Source organism: Micropterus salmoides, unplaced genomic scaffold (assembly GCF_014851395.1).
Source record: "Micropterus salmoides isolate LMB-PRFRI ecotype aquatic unplaced genomic scaffold, ASM1485139v1 Ms_hic_scaffold_4, whole genome shotgun sequence".
Taxonomy (NCBI): Eukaryota; Metazoa; Chordata; class Actinopteri; order Centrarchiformes; family Centrarchidae; genus Micropterus; species Micropterus salmoides.
This window is the reverse complement of record NW_024043372.1, coordinates 6225356-6246846: the sequence shown is the minus strand read 5'-3', so window position 1 is coordinate 6246846 and position 21491 is coordinate 6225356. Positions and strand designations below refer to the sequence as shown.

Below are 21491 nucleotides of genomic sequence, written 5' to 3'. Positions count from 1 at the left end.
TGCTGTCTTGTTGTTGTTTTGCTTTATCTTGTGGTGTGTTCAGTGTTATACTGGAGGATCATGATGGAAATAAGTCTCAAGGCTTTACTGTGTTTTATCATCTGTGAGTTTTGTTATATGTTATGACTGCAGTGCAGTGTTATGCGTGGTTTTAATCATCAAATAAAATCATTCATTCATTCATACAAAAGGGGGAACAAGAAACATGGACACACACATTAGGACCCAGGAGACTGAAGATGTACATGACGTTTTCAAAATAAGGTGTCTATACATTATGGAAATAATAATAATAATTGGATCATATTCACAGAAAGTACACTGCTCAAAAAAATAAAGGGAACACTAAAATAACACATCCTAGATCTGAATGAATGAAATAATCTCATTAAATACTCCTTTCTTTACATAGTTGAATGTGCTGACAACAAAATCACACAAAAATTATCAATGGGAATCAAATTTATCAACCCATGGAGGTCTGGATTTGAAGTCGCACTCAAAATCAAAGAAACCACAGTGTGTGTGGCCTCCACATGCCTGCATGACCTCCCTACAACACTTGGGCATGATCCTGATGAGGTGGCGGATGGTCTCCTGAGGGATCTCCTCCCAGACCTGGACTAAAGCATCCGCCAACTCCTGGACAGTCTGTGGTGCAACGTGGCGTTGTTGGATGGAGCGAGACATGATGTCCCAGATGTGCTCAATTGGATTCAGGTCTGGGGAACGGGCGGGCCAGTCCATAGCATCAATGCCTTCCTGACACACTCCAGCCACACGAGGTCTAGCATTGTGTTGCATTAGGAGAAAACCCAGGGCCAACCGCACCAGCATATGGTCTCACAAGGGGTCTGAGGATCTCATCTCGGTACCTAATGGCAGTCAGGCTACCTCTGGCGAGCACATGGAGGGCTGTGCCACACCATTACCGACCCACTGCCAAACCGGTCATGCTGGAGGATGCTGCAGGCAGCAGAACGTTCTCCACGGCGTCTCCAGACTCTGTCACATCTGTCACATCTGCTCAGTGTGAACCTGCTTTCATCTGTGAAGAGCACAGGGCGCCAGTGGCGAATTTGCCAATCTTGGTGTTCTCGTCCTGCACGGTGTTGGGCTGTGACTTGGAGTTACATTGTGTTGTTTAAGTGTTCTCTTTATTTTTTTGAGCAGTGTATAAAAAACATTACATATGTCCAATAAAAGTAAAAAAATAAATAAAATAAAATGTTAGGGAAATTACTTATTCTATCTTCTATTCTTTGATTTATGTTTTTGGGGAAAAAATACTTTTGTTTGATCACCATTTATAGTTATACAATGGGTTTATGATCAAATAGTTTATTAGAGGACAACATTGTTCAAAAGCGTACCAAGTTCATAGATAGCCTCTTAATTTTGCACCAAATTAATACATTTAACTTTAAAATGTACAAAATTTCCAAGGTCCACCCACCATAGTCTCTTAAAGTCCTTTGGGAAACACTGTATTGGGCCTCAAGCAGAAACATATTGTTATTCTTATCCTAAACTTCTCTGTCTTCTTTTTCTGTTTGGCTTGTTCTTGTTTGAAGTCCGTTTCAACTCTCTTCGCTGCACAAACTTGTGCACGAAACATCACTTCTATGTAAATGCATGTATGTGCCCATTCAGATAGAATGGGTTCGTATATACCAGTGGTTCTTGCATGAGGCTCATTGATTTTGCAGGATTTCCCAGGCCTCTGGAGTTTTGAATCTGCCATCATTCACAAACCTGTTTGTTGGATGGCTCTGGCCCCACAGAGGGAAGGAACTGATCATTACAGAGTGAGAACCAGGCAAATGTGGAAGTAGAAATGAGGCTAATTAGGCCGAGCTGAAGAGGAGTGATTACCAATAAGACCACATGTAAAAAACACACTGAGACACCACCCCACCCTGTGAGGGAGGAGAGAAAGAAAATCAATTCCTTATGTTTGAGTTTTACATGGACTTTGGAACTCTGTGTGTGTGTGTGTGTGTGTGTAAGAGTGTGTGTGTGCGTACGTGAGTGTCTGGTCTGGCTACAGAGCTGTGAGCATGCAGCAGACCCTCACAAGGGGCCTGTACATCATCTGTGGTGGCAAACACACAAACACAAGTACACACATTTGCACACAAGAAGAAACACTTAAATGTTTACATTCACACACACACAAACACACGCACACACAAGCCCCAACCTCCCACATCCTCACCACATGGGAACCCGTAAATCACTTGCAGGTCAAGGCTAATTTTTTAAGACCAGCTCTCACTCCAGCTTTCCCTCCAGATACCCCTCAAAACACACGCACACACACACACAGACTTGTCTTCATCCCCCCCTGAATTTTCATCAGCTGAGGAATGTGCCTCCCTCATTTCACATTTGATCACATTCCAGATATTATTCAATTTTTTTGTTCTACACATCAGTAGAACATTTACTTTTTATGCATTTTTCACATATTCTCAGTTGTATTCAGTCATTTTCAGTCTCGATGAAACAAGAAGCTGCAGGTCTTTATTCCAACCAAACCCTCAGAGCAGCTGCAGTCTGCGGCTTGCACACCTCCAGCCAACGAGCAGCTAATTAATCATCAGTGAAATCAGCTGGTGCAGGGCCAGTTTGAATGAAAACAGCAGCATCTAAAACTAAAGTCATAAATTGAATAAGCAAAATGTCTAAAAGTAAGTACGTGAAGTGCTGTTTTTTCAAAACAAGCCTGGAAAGTGGTCTGAAACATGATTGGAAAGAAATGGGATGGATGTGGTAGGAACAGCTGACTTAACAGAATTACTTTTGAAAGTTTCTTTTTTTTTAATCATGACCAAATAGCAGAAATTAAAAAAAGAAATTAGCTGAAGGGAACTCGATTTAGGGCTGCTAGTGACATCTTTCTCCCACTTTTCTCTGCTTGCAGTTAAATGTAACTTCTCACTCTGTTTCTGCTCTATTTCTTTTTCCTGCTGTGGGTCTCTCTCAGTGTAAGCAGTTTTTCTTCAGCTGTGCACGTGTGTGTTCCTTTAAACAGCTCATTTACAGGATGTGTCAGAATTTTAAACACTTTGTTTTCCACACATGTTGAGGAGGATTGATCTGGAGCATTTGCAGTGTATTATATTGTCTATATTATTGTTTATAATGATTACCCTCCTGTCTCTGACAAACAACATTAAGAGAAAAACTTGATGTTTATTACTGCACCTATCTCAAAAATCTGAACTTAGTTTATTTATACAGACTGAAACATTCAGAGGTTTGTCAGAATGTGTTGCTACTATGACATTTGTCTCAGGCGATGAGAGTAAAACGAGACAACTGTATGATGTGATTGACTTAAACAGCTGCATTTTGAAGCTGACATGTTAAAAATGTTGCATCTACATCCAGAGACTGCATCTGAGCAGGCAGGCAGAGATGGATGTAGTCTGTGACAACAGAAATAGACTTTATGCTTGTTTGATACTTGGATGTGTATTACATTCTCCACATAGTTTGTTTCAGCTGGTTAATGTGGCATTCAGCCAGGACTGGATATGTTATTCTGCTGCTCTCAGCGCAATGTGACTAAGCTGATTACTCCCTAAGTCTGGCTCTTCTTAAAGTGTATGCATCTGTGCATGAAGGTTATAATAAGAAATGCATGGTTGCCAGATTTGAATCTTCTGATAACGGCTCATGTACAGAGATGCAAAAACAGCACCGAGGCTCTGTGTACTGTAATCATTCAGTCAAGGTATCTGGTATGATAATAAGACTTAAGAGTTTACAGTCATGCTAGTGGGATCACCAAAGTACGCCTGAATGACTGAGTCAAATTTGAGTGGACTGACATTTTGCAGAATTAACTGAGGGAGACGAATAATAATAGGACAAGGTTTGGGGTTGACATGTCTACACCTACCATTGAGAGCGATTCAAAGAAGGGTGAAGCAACCCACCACTGGACACGGCTACTTCCAATTCAAACACGTTTATCTTTCAACTTGAAAAATAAAAAATATGATAATCCTTGTAAAAGAAAATACACTTGGCTTCCTCTACCAGCAGAACATGCAACCAGATTTTACTTTACTGACTTTGGTTCTCAATGATCAGACCTGGTTTCTCCATCACTCTGTGTTATGTGTGGTTGCTTGGTGACTCTGTTGGTTTTGGCATCAGGACCAGAGTGTATTTTACAATCTGGGTCAGGACTCCAAACTGGGTTACTCTGAGCTATGGCAGCATATTTCTGTCATGCTATTGGTTGAAATCCTAGTCATTTGGGAAGGCAAACCGAGCTAAGATGACCTTGATTCAGCTTATTTGAGCCAGACAACAACTTCATACCAGGTCAGATTTGAACATGAAAACCACAGAAATTAACAACAAAAAAAAAGAGGAATAAAAATGAGGTCAAGGAAATGACAAAAAACTGTACATTCATGATGTTGAGCCACATCATCAACAGACTGGCTGAAGATGTTGAATGAGTAACCTTGGGCAATGCTTCATCTTATTTTCCCCCATATTAGACATAACCGGATTTATAAACCACTATTCCAAAAGTTTTAACAGAGACTCATTCTGAAGTAACTTGGAACAGCTGATGACCATGTAGACAATGCAATGTCGTTGTTTTAGCTTCAAATGAACTCAGTGTTCACAGGAAACGCATGAAAGACTGAGCAGATGGCATCCAGACTCTGTGTGTGTGACAGAGATGGCACATTGTAATATTATGTTATATTTTTCTGTGGAATTGCAGCATGTGCACCTATGTATTCAATTTATTTAAGTAAATATTGCCTGTACTTCATCATTGATCACCTTTTTACTTTAGTTTTGTCTTCACTATTATGAAGAATGAAATGAAATGCTTCTGCGGCATGAATCTTATTTCATGCAGATGAAGTTAGTGACACAGTCAGCCACAACTATAACGACTTCCTTCGCTAACACTCCCTTGTTATAATTATCCATCATGTGGAACAAAAAATCTCTGAACATTCTTGTTTTGAACTTAAGTAGCTGTTCAAGGCAGTTTGTCAAAACAGCGCTATTAATTGAACACATTCAATGGCAAGGCATTATAAGCAGAAATAAGAGAGGAACTTCTAGCATCTCAGAGGTGAACGACACTGACAACTTTAAAAGATATGGTAGATTTTAAAAGCTAAAGAGTCAGTCACAACTAATAAACAGCTGTGGAGACATTTTAACTCAAAACCAACAAGGAGAACTTGCTGGTGGTGGTGCTAGAGAGAAAATCAGTGGATCACGAAAGTCATTAGGATTCATCATTTGGGAACCATGACTCTTTGTAAAGACTTTAGAACCAATCCTGAGATATTTTACATGAAAGATGAAAGTCAAGGGATCACCAGAGGTATCAGGCTTAACCCTATTGATTTCATGTAAGTCCATAGTTGTCGAGTTATTTCAGTCTGAACCAATGTGGTGCACCGACCATCACCATCCCTAGAGACATGCTACTAGCATGGCTATAAATCTGACACTCTGCCATCTGAGCTACACAGGCTCCAATCTTATATGTAAATATATAACTGCCCTCTGTTTACCAGTATCTGCACGCATGTGTCTGTTTCAGGATGTTCCTTTTGTTAATGTGTCCCAGAGATGTCGGTATCCTTTATCCTGTTCTCGATCGTGTCAGGGTGGTCTTGATGATTATAAGTGTTTGCGGGTGTCTGTGTTGGCTAGAAGTGGGGAGGAAAAAAAGAACAAGGTGAAAATAGACAATAAAGCTGAAATCACAAACGGTAACAACACTAACAAATGATGAAATAAAAAAACAATAATGCAAGTATCCAGAGTGGGTTAAAATCAAGGGCGACTTGATTTGGCTGAAGATACTCGAAGACGTTTCGTTGACCTAGTAGACCTAGTTCACACTCTTGGCTTCAGCAGCTACTCTTGCCTACGCAAATATCTAAATAAAGATTTGTAAATAAAATAAATAAATAAATAAAAAAACATTTTTGGGGATTATTTTTGAGATGATTTCATATTTTACTCATCGCACCTGTAATAACTTTCTGTCTCAATCTCCAGGATGTCGGTGAAGCTGCGATTTGACTCTCCCTCAGATGGAGGTTTAGTCCACAGGAGCCGCTCCTTCACCGGGTTCAGCTCTCTAACTGGACGACGACGGTGAGTGACACACTATTACAGCCAATGAGAACGCAAGCATGACGACCAACTTCGTTACCTTAAATCCTTTCAGTGTTAAATAAATGACAAGGAGGAACAAAAGAGGCCTTTGTTGTTTAGTCATCAACTCCTACAATACAGACAGACAGAAGATCTTTGGGGAAATATAATTTCGGTCTCAGCCGGTTAGAGGGGCGTCTCTGTGTCTGTATTTGATTGACAACAGCTGGCAGGCTGAGCTCCAGTAGGGAAATGAGGGGAAAAAGTAAATAAATGTGTGATGTAGCTTACATGTCATGCAGTGTGTTCTTAGGACCACACCATCTAATCTAATTATCTTAATTGGCTAATAGTTAATTAGATTAATCAGCTCATAGCTAATCTAGCTTGACAACTCACATTAGCAGTGAACTTTTCCCAGGCTACTATGCGAAAACTATTGACAATTAAGTGATTTGATTGGATGTATGAAAAGTTTTTAACTACATAGATGGAGATTTGCTGAGCAGATATGTATTCTGTAGCAGACAAAAAACATAATTCACTTTCTTGCTGAGAAATAATGTGTTCATTGTTCGGCGTTAGAGGTGCTGATAGTCAGATTTTGTAACCATTGTTCAGAGCTAGTCTAGTGGTTTCCCCCTGTTTCGATTCTTTATGCTAAGCTAACTGGCTCTAGCTACATAATCATCGTACAGACATGAGTGGTATCAACCTTTTCATCTAACTCTTAGCAAGAAAGCAAACTATTTCTTTAATGTTTGAGACGATCCAAACTCTTTTTAATGTCACACCAAAAAAGCTAAACTCTATCAACGGTCTTCAACACCAACTTAAAGTAAAACTCATTCAAGGTTACAGCAAGTGTCCCCCTTTCCCACACTGCTAAACTACATCGATCTAATTTACACACACACATAACATATAAATTAAAATGTTTATCATTTTGAATGAGCTGCTCCACACCGTATGCAGTGTCTGAGTTTTTTGTGGCCGTTGCAATCATGCCCATATTTAATTCACTTAATCACTTCAGTCTCATTCACATCACAAACATTTTGTTGACAATGGTGGCACATTGTTTGCTGTCTACATCTAGTTCACGCCTGATAACATTTTTACAATTCCTGCAATAAATATTTTAATTCATTCAAGTGCAGTCTAATCCAACAAAACAAACATTTGTAAGGAGGCAAGTGTTTGAGGAAAAGCTTTATTCCCATAACTGTCAGGATGAATGAACCAGAGTATTCAGCTCAGTGAAATTACGATTTGAAAACTTTGATGAGATTCTGGCCTGATGTTGACTCTAATAGATCATCTCTCAGTGGAAGTAGTTTTTTTTTTTTTTTTTTTTATACAGTAGAACAATCAAAGAGAGAAAATAGATTGGTTATTGTCCTTTTAAGATTAAAGTACTTGAAGATAAACTGTCTCATGTTGTGTGGAGGGAAATCCCTTCACCCTCAGACGAGCCTGTTCTTCATTGATGGGCAGACAGTGAACGCACCACAGACTTTGAAGATGTTATTTCTGAATGAAGAAAGAATGAGCAACAAAAACACAGTCAACTGTCAGTCCCAGGGGAAAGACAGACAGACAGAGAGAGAGAGGAAAAACGTTGAGAAACACAGAGCTGGAATGCACTTCCTGTGATTTTTCTATCTTAAACACACATGCACACACGCACATTCGAAAACACACTAACTATTCAACACGCACACACTCTCTATTCAGTCCTGAGCGTCTCCACTGTGTTCTGCCCTGACAGGATAATAGCATGTGGTCTTTTCTTCATTATGGAGCTTTGATGGTGACAGGAACATGATGCGGCCCGGCCGTAAAACCTCACAGACGCACCACACACACTGACAAGGACGACAAATATCGCACACCAAGAAAACACTTTTATGGCGGAGTCCATAATTACAGAGGACATCTGCTAAATCTGACTGAAGCTTTATTTGGTGAGAAATATGGCAGATACAACCACTGTACAGACGTGTGTATTGATACAAACACTGTGTGCCACCACCCAAAGTGCCTGCTTAGTGATGGCCAAAACACGCCATCTTCTCTCATTGCACTTGAGAATCTCTAATTTTTTGCATTTTAATGGGCATCACTGCTTTTATCTTTCCAGTATTTATCATTTACATGATTTTGATCCAAAAAGACTCGCTCACTGAATGTTTGTGTATTTAGACAATAGGACAATAGACATGGGTAAACAAAATGTTGGCCATGGGAGAGCATTATTCACTTCCTGATCCCCTAACTTGAGTAGTAATTTTTACTCTTTCCCTAAAAAAAGTTGGGTTTATGCCGAAACTCCGCCGTTAGGAAGTCGTTTTTTAACAGGACATGTCTTTTAACTCCCACATAAAGCAAACTACAAAGACATTATGCATCCAGTAAAATCTAGAATTGAATTTGAAACTTCTTCTTCTTCCACACAAAGCCTTTAATGGTCAGGCACCATCTTATTTGATTATGCCTTACTGCCCGCTAGAACACTGCGCTCCCAACATGCAGGGTAAGTTGTAGTGCCGAGGGTCTCTAGAAAGTAGAGTGGGAGCCTTGGCTGTGTATCAGACCCCTGGTTGTGTTCGGGAAGCAACCAGCATCTTTAAGTTGGCTTAAAACTTATTTTTAGCAATGTTTTTAGTTAGGGATGTTTTTTCGTCCTGTGATAAGGCTTATAGTTAGGACTGGGTATTTTATGATTTCTTTTAATTGTATAATTCTTTATTATCTTGGTGTTTTATCATTATGTATTGTATTTTATTGTGGGAATCTTATCATCTGTTTTTTTTATATTAAACTTTTTTATCCAACTCTGCAAATGTCTGTTTTTTTCTAAAGTAAAATGTACTGGGTGATTTTACGCTTTAAATAAACCTGACTTGATTTGACTTGTTGACTTAACCAAACCTTAATCACGGTAATGTCAGGTCATACAACTGATTTATTTATTTAACAGTGATTTTTAACATTTTATGAAGGCACACACAAATTATGTCGTCTTGCCAGCATCAAATCAGAAAAAGGACAAAGCATGTATTTTCATGTCTGCTTTGTAGGACTTGTTTAAATAAATCTCTTTGTCAAACTTGCATCGTCATGTTGTCATCTTTGAGAACAGCTTCGTAATATATTAAATACTTGGCAACCCCTCCTTTCACCAGTTATTGCTAATAACTGAAGTAAATGAAATATTCATATTTGAGTTGGAAAGTTTCAAACTAAATCCAGAATATAAAACAATCCTCACTTTTAAGTCTGAATGAATAATAATAATAATAATAATGTAAGTGAATAACTTATCTCACTCTGTCTGTTGTGTTTTTAGGCCATCCAATGTTCGTAACTCTCTCCGCTCCAAAGCCATGGCAGGAGGAAAATCTCCCAGGATGCACCTGTCTCAGAGCAGAGGGGGTGGAGCTATCTTGTCTCTGCAGCCAGACCAGGTTGACCAGGTCTTCCAGGCGCTACGCAAAGGACTCAAGTATGCAAACTAGTGAACAGTGATGATGATGATGATGATAAGACCTAAATTATGTAATCAAATATTAATGGTGGTTAAGTATTTTAATAATTCCTATATTGGTGTAAAGAGTACTCACATTCTTTACTTTAAGTACCATTAAAACAGTGTAAAATACCCTCATTACAAGTAAAAGTCCTACATTTAAAGGAAGGCAGAAGCATAGGAGTCTTATCAATAATATGTACTTAAAGTATCAAAAAGTATCCTCCTCCACAATTTTTAGATGCGGATTTAATATGGATGCACTAACGTGTAAGTAAGATTTTACTGTTGTAGCTGCTAGAGGTGGAGCTAGGTTTAACTCTTTATATTAGCTAGTTTGGTCCCTTTGGACCCTTTGCTCAGTATTTAGTAGAAGCACCCTTTTGATCTATACAGCCATGAGTCGTTTTGGGAAAGATGCAACAAGTTTTTCACATCTGGATTTGGGTATCCTCTGCCATTCCTCCTTGCAGATCCTCTCCAGTTCTGTCAGGTTGGATGGTAAACGTTGGTGGACAGCCATTTTCAGGTCTCTCCAGAGATGCTCAATTGGGTTTAAGTCAGGGCTCTGGCTGGGCCATTCAAGAACAGCCACGGAGTTGTTGTGAAGCCACTCCTTCGTTATTTTAGCGGTGTGCTTAGGGTCATTGTGTTGGAAGGTAAACCTTCGGCCCAGTCTGAGGTCCAGAGCACTCTGGAAAAGGTTTTCGTCCAGGATATCCCTGTACTTGGCCGCATTCATCTTTCCCTTGATTACAACCGGTCGTCCTGTCCCTGCAGCTGAAAAACACCCCCACAGCATGATGCTGCCACCACCATGCTTCACTGTTGAGACTGTATTGGACAGGTGATGAGCAGTGCCTGGTTTTCTCCACACATACCGCTTAGAATTAAGGCCAAAAAGTTCTATCTTGGTCTCATCAGACCAGAGGATCTTATTTATCACCATCTTGGAGTCCTTCAGGTTTTTTAGCAAACTCCATGCGGGCTTTCATGTGTCTTGCACTGAGGAGAGGCTTCCGTCGGGCCGCTCTGCCATAAAGCCCCGACTGGTGGATTGCTGCATTGATGGTTGACTTACTACAACTTTCTCCCATTCCCGACTGCATCTCTGGAGCTCAGCCACAGTGACCTTTGGGTTCTTCTTTACCTCTCTCACCAAGGCTCTTCTCCCCCGATAGCTCAGTTTGGCCGGACGGCCAGCTCTAGGAAGGGTTCTGGTCGTCCCAAACGTCTTCCATTTGAGGATTATGGAGGCCACTGTGCTCTTAGGAACCTTAAGTGCAGCAGAAATTTTTTTGTAACCTTGGCCAGATCTGTGCCTTGCCACAATTCTGTCTCTGAGCTCTTCAGGCAGTTCCTTTGACCTCATGATTCTCATTTGCTCTGACATGCACTGTGAGCTGTAAGGTCTTATATAGACAGGTGTGTGGCTTTCCTAATCAAGTCCAATCAGTATAATCAAACACAGCAGGACTCAAATGAAGGTGTAGAACCATCTCAAGGATGATCAGAAGAAATAGACAGCACCTGAGTTAAATATGAGTGTCACGGCAAAGGGTCTGAATACTTATGACCATGTGATATTTCAGTTTTTCTTTTTTAATAAATTTGCAAAAATTTCTACATTTCTGTTTTTTTTCTGTCAAGATGGGGTGCTGAGTGTACATTACTGAGAAATAAAATGAACTTTTTTGATTTTTGGAAAATGGCTGCAATGAAACAAAGAGTGAAAAATTTAAAGGGGTCTGAATACTTTCCGTACCCACTGTATAGTAGATGTTTTCACAAGCTGAAAAATGGTTAATGTGGGGACTTTATATTAAGTGAAGGCAGCATTACGCCTGCTGCAGCTCTGCTTCAAATGTTATGACATTTCAGTATGAATCACTTTTGTTGCTGATGTGACTGTCTGCAGGGAGTTCCTGGAAGGTCACCAGGCAGAGATGGACTTCCTGTCTTCACAGCAGAGAGAGACCAAGAGAAACTCCCGACTGGTGAGAGAGAGAGAGAGAGAGAGAGAGAGAACTGAAAGTGTGTGTGTGTGTGTGTGTGGGGGGGGGGTTGATTTATTGTTATAATGATGATAATGTATATTCTCTGTTTCCAGGCCTTTCTGTATGATCTGGAGAAGGTAATCTTTGCAACAGAGCCACAAATACGCCTTTTCTCTCCAGACTGAATTCAAATAAATCATAAAAATAAATTACCATAAACTAAGCTATCATTGTTTTGCTTTCACAGGAGATCAGAGCATTGGAGAGATACATACGAAGATTAGAATTTCAAATCAGCAAGGTAAAAAACATTTTACAAGTTGTTATTTTAGTGTTTGATCTTAGGTTGAGATGATGGTGATCAAGTGATGGAAACGACTGTTCTCCAGATATTTTAGGGAAAAGCAGTTTCTGCAGTCTTTCAAATTAAAGATATAGAAAACTTTTAATGGCTTTGAACATTTTGAGCCAACCTATTTTTTTTTTACGTGCTATGCAGCAAAATCAGTTCAATCAGAAACAAACAAAACACATTTTAGTTGTGTCATTAAACAGTCATCCAAAGTTCAGCCAAGTTTTTTAGTCGAACAATCTTGTTTGTTTTCTGGAAAAAAAGAAAATAAATGTTTTTTTTGTTGATTGTGTTGCCCTCTGTCCAAACACGCATTCCTCTCAGCCGGCGTGTCTCAGTATCTCGTCGTTTCTGTCTCTTGTCTCTGCAGGTGGAGGAGCTCTATGAGACGTATTGTATCCAGTGGAGGTTGTGTCAGGGAGCGGTCAACATGAAGAGAGCCTTCTCACTGTCCCCGTCCACCAGAGCCTCCAGAGAGAGTCTGCTGGAGCTCAATCGCAACCACAGACACAGCCTGCAGGTAGGCCTACTGCAAGGACCAAAGTGTGTGTGTGTGTGTGTGTGTGCGCGCGCGTGTGTGTGTGCTAGTACTTTCCTACATATTGAGGACCAGAACAAGATTTTAACTAACAGAGTGAGGACATCTTGGGAAAGGGAGAATATTTCTTGCCTATCCTCACAACTTCAAAGGACTTAGGATAGAATTAGGTTTAGGGTCAGGATTGTGTGTGTGTGTGTGTGTGTGTGTGTGTGTGTGTATTTCTCATGTTGCCTTCCTTTTGGGGACAAAACACAAGTCCCCAAAAGGTAAACCATTACATTTTAGGGTTCAATTTGATAAAAATCCACCATGAAATAGGGGCTGGATAAAATATGGGCTTTCTTGCTTTCATTGTTTCTTGCTCGTGTTGTTGTCTTTAAAAAAAAAAAAAACACATTCCTGTCTCTTGTTTCAACAAGGAAGCAAACACTTGATTTATGAGGGTGAAGAGAGAAATAGGGAGAAAAAATTCAGGTCTGAACAAAAAAAAACATGCCCTGTAATTGTACACGGTGTAAATTACACTTCACAGTGCCTCCAAAAAAATATCTCATGGCTGGCACCCGGTCTAAAAGACATTAAGTTGGTGTCCAAACCAACTTTAAATTTAATCCCAATCACGCATCACCTCACTGTAATCTTGTTTGCAACAAAAGCTATAACACAACTGAATAGACATACATGATAAGATTGCATCACAGAGTTTTGAATTTTGTTTTATATTTGAACCAGATGTCAAATTAACTATTTTAGGTCCAAATTCTAATGCTGGAAATAAAATTTAAATAAGCACATACATATAATTCTCTGTTTACAGAGCATGTTTTATTTCATTTGCAATGTGTTTCTGCTGCGGTTTGTGTTACACATGAATCACTGCTGTGCCATGAGCTGACCAGGTGTGCAGCAGACATAGGTCACAGTGGGCTGAAACACAACTAAATACAGTGACATCATGGGCTGTATGATGAATGACCAAAAGTCAATGTCCTGTCTCTTTTCCTGCCCCAAACAAGTCGAGCATCCAACCACACACATATCAAGGCTTTCTAATGTTTCAGTCCAGTTGTTAAAGTCCAGTATTTAAGCATTTTGAAATCATTTTGCACTTATTAGTCAATAAAAAGTTATTATGTTATAAAACAGTCAGTAAAGTTCAATTTTACTCGTCTCAGTGGTCTTTTCAAGTAGCATCTGTGTAACAGATGGTATGCAGGAGAAATTAACACCTGAACATTTTCTACTGCAGGTCAGAGGTACAAAATCATGACTTTTCTTGCTGCAAACAACTTCCAGGGCATAACCAGGGCTGAGGGATATTTCACAATCATTAAAGCTCATTCAAACCGTACAAGTCATTACTGTGATTGAGTGTATCTATTTATTAGTGTGAAGCGCAGAGCTGGTTAGGGAGAGCATATCTGTAAAACTTCACTGGGAGTAAAAGCGTTATGTAAGGGTGGTATGCAACAGTAACTCACTGTCAAAATATTTCAGAATAATAAGTAACCTGGCAGTCAAAATAATAACATAAATTCAAACACAGGGAATTTACAAGTTAGCACTATGTTTTCTTTTTTAAAAATCTTTCCTGCTAACCTGAAACTGTATTGCTTTCAGTTTGAACATGACTGTTTTCGGTAAAATCGGTACTAGTGTTCCGGTTACAATCTCAGTAACGCATTGCAACGCCTTTTAAGTCAAAATTAAGAGGTGTTTTGTTTTTTTTAATAATTCACAAACACCGAGAAACATTTCTGCACCAGAAAAACAAATCCATGAGTAAATGAGTAACGTTATTTCCTGTTGCTGGAATCCGATGGTCAAGATTGTAGGCATGGGTGCAAACTACGGGGGAGCTCGGCTCCTCTTAACAAGACGGTAGTTCCCCTGATGGATCATGCGTAAATAGATTTCACTGTGTTTCTTTAATGATTTACTTTTGTGATTAGAGAGGCTGATGTCAGTTCATCCTGACTCATCCTGAGCGTCGGGAGATTTAAGTAATCAGTGACGTTATGCTGCAGTACCTCAGTGTCTTTATTAATGGGGAGACAATTTATCCTCTTTCATCCAACTCTGCACATCATTAGAACCCACCTATGTAGGAACATCAGATTAATGCTTCCATTAAATAGCAGTGAAAGTAATGCAAAAGTAGCATTACAATTCAGAGACAGTAAAATTGTAATATAACTAATTACTCTCAAATGACAGTAACTAATAATCTATAATTATTACAATTTGGAAGTAACTTGCCCAACACTGGTGGTCACAAATAAAATACTGTAGTTGTGTGAGAATCCATCCTGATGGAAACTGAATAAATTTATCCACAGTAAAATAACAGAAAAATGCTTTATACGTTTGCATTTTGGTGACGCTGCAAAATTGACCACAGAAAAAAGTTGAGAACAGAATCTTGATACCCGTATCCATCTTCTCTGTACAGCAGAGGGCCAACACCCGCCACTAATGGTCACAATGCTGCCAAAAGAAATAATCTGGTGTGTGAGTGATGGTCCCACAGTGATTCTTCTGTTTGCAGCCGCAGGCTAAGGGTCATTAACAGACAACTGAAGACTCATTCATACCCTCTCTCTGTCGGTCTGTCTATCTGTCATATGGTGCTGCAGAACATTTATTCTCTTTCTCAAACCCATCTAACAGTTTCCAACACATACTCACAAAGTTAAATCTATTTATTGTCGTCTTTTGCTCTAACATCATCACTCGCTCTCATTTTCAAATGGTCACATGTGCTTTTTCACAGTCTACCCCTCAATGTTTTGAAATCTGTCTTTTACTCATTTCCTTACTACTCAAATAGGTTTTTGATTCTCTTTTGTGGTCTTTCTTTCTCTCTACCACACAGATGCACACATGCTAAGATACATGCATACAGAACACACTTAGTCACATGTTCTTTTAGAGTTAATGAGCTTCAAGTCCAAATAGGATGACCTTTAAGCCTGTCGGAGGTCTGCACCTGTGCCTGTAACACTGGCATCTGTGTCTGTCTCTATGACCACACAGACACACACAGACATGTACAGTATGTAGACATACTGGGTCTCTTCCCAGTGTGCACCGTTAGGGACATTTTTGCAGTTCATCCAAAGTGCTCCTCTAGGAACCTGCTGTGTTTTAAGTGGGTTGCTGTAGTTATAAATCTGAGTGAAGATGTCCTGAGTCAATATGGCCAAGGAAAGTTTAGACACTTCCAAGAATGGTGAGATCTCTTGTTAAGAGGTACAGTTTCTAGGAAAATCAAGCCATTTTAAAATATTACCCTTGTAAATTATCTAGATTAAATCATTCTTTACATGCACTTAAGTTACTGGTTACTGTTTTCTGTAGTAATTAGTGGTAAGAGTTAGAGATTAGAGGAGCCTGGTTAATACAGCTAAATTTCACAATTAGCTGTAGTTTTTGAAGTTATTATGATGCTGAAAAAATTTATGAACATGCAGAGCAATAATAAAAAATACTACTCACTAAAATACATTATTTGTTTTGGTAGAATTATCATTCATCTTTACTTCAGCATCAAATGACAAGGACATTTCTCTTCAAGCACATCCCCCATCATGTGTAAATGTTTCCCAAGTGTGGTTCAAAACAGGTTATTATTGCTTTACACCTGCACAATGCAAGATTTGTACTGTAAACTCATAGAAATTTAAAGTAAAAAAATTAAGTTATACCAACCATTTTCCAAAAATAACGTCTGTTTAGTCACTTGAACACAAACGAATCCTCTTCATGCTCAGTACATTTTATTCTCCTTTATTTAAACGGACGTCCCATTGAAATCAAAATGTCTTTTTCAAGAGAACATACAGTGTGAGCATGGGCATACAAAAAACAGTGGTTACACATTCAGAAAAACAATTACATGTCGCATTCAAACTGCTTTAGTCCTAAAAACTCATTCTATTTGTGAAGAGCTCAGTATTTAAAATCACTTCTCTGTTTGAACATGCAGTATAATATTATAATCAATGCATTTAGATGTGCCGTTTCAGTATAAATACTAAAGAGACCTTCAAACTTTCAAAAGTTCAACTCTTTCCTCTCTCTGCCAAATTGAGCTTCAAAGGTGTGAATATGCTGCTTTCATGGAGGAAAAGCATTACCAGCAGTTCTCCTTAGCTTGTGGCTCATTGTGTGAACTGGTTTAAATGAGGACTGCTGCACATCCATTTTGTTAATTCAACCACCTCAACAACATTTTTCTCCAACAAGAAGCAGCAGCCAGCGAGGTGGTAGAGTAAGGAGAGAGTACGATCATAACGCTAGAGGTTAGTTGCCAAATATCTGCTGTACTAAAATGTTCTGGCGTAAGCAATAGAACTGCAGTGTTAATGCAGATTACCCTGAACTTTGCTCAGAAAATAGGTGAAAAGCAATAGTGGTCATTAAAAAAATTAAGAAGAGTCAAATGCATTTTACATTTTCTAAAGTTCCACTCTCACACAGTTTCTCCTCTCTGCAGGATATGTCCGTCATGGAAGGAGAGTTGGAAATCCTCCTCGGAGAGCTGCACATCAAAATGAAAGGTATGCACACAGACCGAGAGCAGTTGACAGGTTATCAGTGACACATTTTCCTCCAAGTATTTAACATGTGTTTTCCCTTGCAGGTCTGATTGGCTTTGCTCGACTCTGCCCCGGAGACCAATACGAGGTGAGCTTCTCCATTCAAAGATTTATGTGAGCCTGGCCTCACAATGTCTAGCCCATGACGTAAAGGCAACATCAGTGGTGGAAGATGTATTCAGATCCTTTACTTAAGGAAAAGTAGCAATATACTCCATTACGTAGGAAAATATTATCAGCAAAATGTATGAAAGCATCAAAAGAAAAGAAATCATTATGCAGCAGAATGGGCTCCATCATTGTTTTTAAATATTATTTGATGATTATCATTGATGTCAGCAGACCCCAGCAACTATTGTCACTGATAATCTACACATTTAGTGGTCTAATGCAACAAATATTATAAAATGCTCATAGGTCATGAATGTAAAATCATAATCTGCAAAGTAACCCGTAACTGCAGCTGTTGAGTAAATGTATTGGTGTGAAAGGTATAAAGTAGTTTAAGAACAGTACCTGAGTAAACCCACCAATGGGTTTTAGCCAGGAGGAAGTTCTCCAACAGTGCCAACAACCCTAAACTTAACCACAACACTGGCCATGTATCCATCCAACTGTCAAGCGAATTTTAGGGGAAAAAAGAAAATTTTGTCTCATGGACCTGAGGAAAATGGAGAGGGGTCTTCAGGAATGTGTTTATATGCAGTCTATGGTTTTAACTGGGCAAGTTGTAGTTGTTCTTTCATGTCAGCTAGTAGTATTGACCATGTTTGTCTGGAGACAAAGAAACAGCTGATCAGTCATGTGAGTTAAATGTTCCCTACGTCAGAACTTATTCAGCAAAGGTGTTTCATCTCCCATTTAGCCCATTCAGACTCATTTGAAAATGGCAAAAACCACCTCAAGTAAGCGTAAAAACGTTTTGCGTTATATTATTTTTTTTATTTGACTATTTCCATCAACCTTTTCAAAATGCCCATAAAAATGTGTTTAATTGAAACACGTCTACTAACCCAAAGTTTTGCTCCACTAAACATCTCACCTGAACTAAATTTGTTGTACATGTACTAAAGGATCAGTTCAACCGAGTCATGGACACAAAGAAACAGTAATTTCCCACTTGGGATGGGATTTTGTTATTGATTGATATTGTTTGTGTCATTGAAAAATGAGAACTATGTTTTCTCCTGCTGAGAAATACAAAACACATGACGCATTTATGTCCTTGGTTGTAGAGCAAGCAGTTGTTTAACTTTTCACCTTGCTGCAGTGATGTACAGGTGTACTCCAGGGCCCCATGACATCACTGCTGATGTGATTTTGCGTGTGGTCAGAGGTGAAACAGGCTTGAAACTTCAAACAACCAGAGAGGGCAGTAAAGCACTGCTTTTCACCTGGTGTTCAGTTACCATGTCTCTATGATGTCACATGACCAGGTGGTGGTGCGGTTGGGCCGCCAACGATGGAGGATCAGAGGGAGGATTGAATCAGACGACACACAGTCCTGGGACGAAGAGGAGATGGTGTTCCTCCCGCACATACACCGCAACTTCGAGATCAAGGTTACAATCACACACACAGAACTACACATTTATACACACATGCACGAACACAAGTGTGCACTGGTAAAGATTTATACACAGATGACTCGCATACCCAAGCAATTCTAAGGTATTTATATTTTACTTACATTTCCATTTTATATCACTTAATTCTTTCCTACTACTACATTTATTTGACTGCTGTAGTTACTTTATAGAGTAAGATTTTACTGGCAAAAACTTGTTATACAGACACTTTCAGCAACCAAATATGGTGCATTTTTATTTTGTTATATACAATATCTCCACTTTTACTAGTTACAATATTAAAACGCTGTTTACTCGTTGATGCACACTGTGCTAATACAATAATATCATATATACAATAATCAGATTCTCTGGCAGGTGCCATAGTGCATTATGAGTGCTATTTGATAATTTAAGTATATTTAGCTAATAATACATCTATAGTTTTTACTTAAGTACATTTTGAATACAGGACTTTTGCTTGCAGTGGAATAGTTTTACATTGTGGTAGTTCCACTTATGTAAAAGAATACTTCTTCCACTTTTGTGAAAGCATTGGGTTGATTGATGATTTTTAAGGTCGCCAACTTGTGAATGTATTGAAAAAAGTTTCTCTAGCTCCTTTATTGGGTATTAATGCTGCTCATTTTCTTTAAAACATTTGTGCATTTTGTTGTGTACCAGATATCTGGTTTGTGTGCAGGTATCTCCATCCATCAAATCCTTTCTTTCAGGTGATGGAGGCGAAGGGTTTGGGTTGGCTGCTGGTTGGCATGGTGACATGCGCCAGCGCAGACTTCTTTGTGGTGAGGCCTCAGCTGATGTTGGTGGACATCACGGAGCTGGGAACCATCAAACTACAGCTGGAAGTCACTTGGAAGTACGGACACACACAAATAAGAATGGCCTAGAAATACAATGAAAGTCCCCTGTTTGCATAATATGAAAATAAAAGATTAGGTGGTGGTGAAAGAATGCCATGACCCTAAGCGCAGAGGCGTTTCCTCCACCCAGGACAGGATTTGATGGGAAGGTGATGACTGGTGAAGCGGGAAGGAGTGAAATCAGTGATCCCAAAAAGGAAAGTAGAATAACTGGATGATATGACGAGGGAATAGGTGTGGACAGCTGTGTAAGGAAATTAAATCTGTAGCGTAAACTATGTCTCCTCTGAACTTTCTCAACCTCAGAAGAGGCCCCTCGTCCTGTCCTATGTAGACATCAAGTGACGAGTCAGATGTCAAGTGCAGCTGGTGCACAAACCCATCAGATTGTTTCTTCTATTACAAGAAAAAGATAAATGAAGAGCTGACAGGGTGAATGAGTAGCTCTGGGAGAAAGATGGAGGCAGAGAATGAGAAAACATTTGCTTGTTTTTCTTTTCTCTCTTTCTGTAATTGCACTTTTTTTCAAACGGCTTCCTTACTGTATTTTAAAACATGTTCACAGCAGTAAAACAAGGACATACAACAAACAGCACCATGTAAACAACAATAACAATATCATTGACATCCACTCATACTGCAGAATCTGTTATGTTCTTCCTCTGCCTCCTCTGTACCTCTAACCTGAGCCAGCTGTCACTGAGCAGCTCGTTGAATACAGAGTGTACAACACACACACACACACACACACACACACACACACACACACACACACACACCACACACACACACACACACACACACAGCGCTGTGCCTTTTCACCATGAGATCACATTTCAGGTTTAGAGAAGCCAGGTGGAGGATGTTTTACGGATTGTCCCCGGAGAGTTGGAAAATCACACGAACACGCACAAGGCTGCCGAACTCACACATTCACAAAACAAAATGCTGTTGTGACCGCGCACCCCCCCCCCCCAATATAATGCTGTTGAACCCTTGAACGAGTGCCATTTCAGTGATTTCCATCAGTGTTTCTACATATAAACTCCTAAAACAACATGGCAGAAAGTGTTAACCAAATTCAAAAGTATAGCTGTGGGCAGCAATGGAAGATGAAAATGTGTTGGTTCAAATCTCAGACTAATGAGAGACGCTGACTTTAGAAAATAAAAAGTGGACACAAAGAAAATACTGCACTGAAAAGCCCCCAGGTGTGAATGTCTGCAACCGATGAATATAAAGCAGGATATTGTTGATAAAGAACATGCACGCTCTAACAACCTCCCACATAAGTGTTCAAAGTCAAGGTTCCCAAAGGATCGAACTATCTATTTAGACACAGCAAGAAAAACTGTGAATTTACCCACTGGTGATTACTCTGGGTAAATAAAACAAATCGATTCTGTGAGGTCAGGAGAAATTGAAGTTTCACTGACGTGATCCATGAAAGCACAAAATCTATGAATTTATAGGGACTGTGTGACTAAAAGGTTTCAGGTTTTTCACACTGTATGCACACACCATGCTATCAAGATTTCCACAATGTGAAGCGATGTGATGGAAAAGGCAGTGAAATTTCTCATGTCTGGGAATACATGAAATGTGTTTGCAGCTGTAATTGTCATCCTATTTGTGTGTAATGTACATTTACAATCTGTGAGTTTTTGTGGTATCTAAGTGTTGGCGTGTGTTTGCACTTGCAGTCCGTTTGACAGTGCTGAGAAGATGAGGCCACTGTCTGTCAGCAGGCAGTCAGTGTCCAGTAGAAAGAGCTCTGTTTACAGCTGGACGGCACCAAGCACCCCGTCCTTCACTGAGAAATACTTTATAGTAAGTATACATACAAGTCTGTGC

At 39.5% G+C, this 21491-nt stretch overlaps 1 protein-coding gene across 1 annotated transcript in view; it reads left to right on the top strand.

Annotated features, from left to right (window-relative positions):
• Positions 1-2746: 2746 nt before the first annotated feature.
• The window catches only part of ripor3 (RIPOR family member 3), a 32739-nt gene continuing 13994 nt past the window's right edge, over positions 2747-21491 (top strand). The window contains exons 1-12 of the mRNA XM_038696926.1: positions 2747-2775; positions 6064-6162; positions 9515-9670; positions 11613-11691; positions 11805-11828; positions 11939-11992; positions 12414-12563; positions 17083-17146; positions 17230-17273; positions 18622-18747; positions 19488-19633; positions 21341-21467. Of these exons, the coding sequence (XP_038552854.1) occupies positions 2762-2775; positions 6064-6162; positions 9515-9670; positions 11613-11691; positions 11805-11828; positions 11939-11992; positions 12414-12563; positions 17083-17146; positions 17230-17273; positions 18622-18747; positions 19488-19633; positions 21341-21467 (1083 nt within the window). The 5' untranslated portion in view covers positions 2747-2761. The remainder of the gene's footprint in view (positions 2776-6063; positions 6163-9514; positions 9671-11612; positions 11692-11804; positions 11829-11938; positions 11993-12413; positions 12564-17082; positions 17147-17229; positions 17274-18621; positions 18748-19487; positions 19634-21340; positions 21468-21491) is intronic.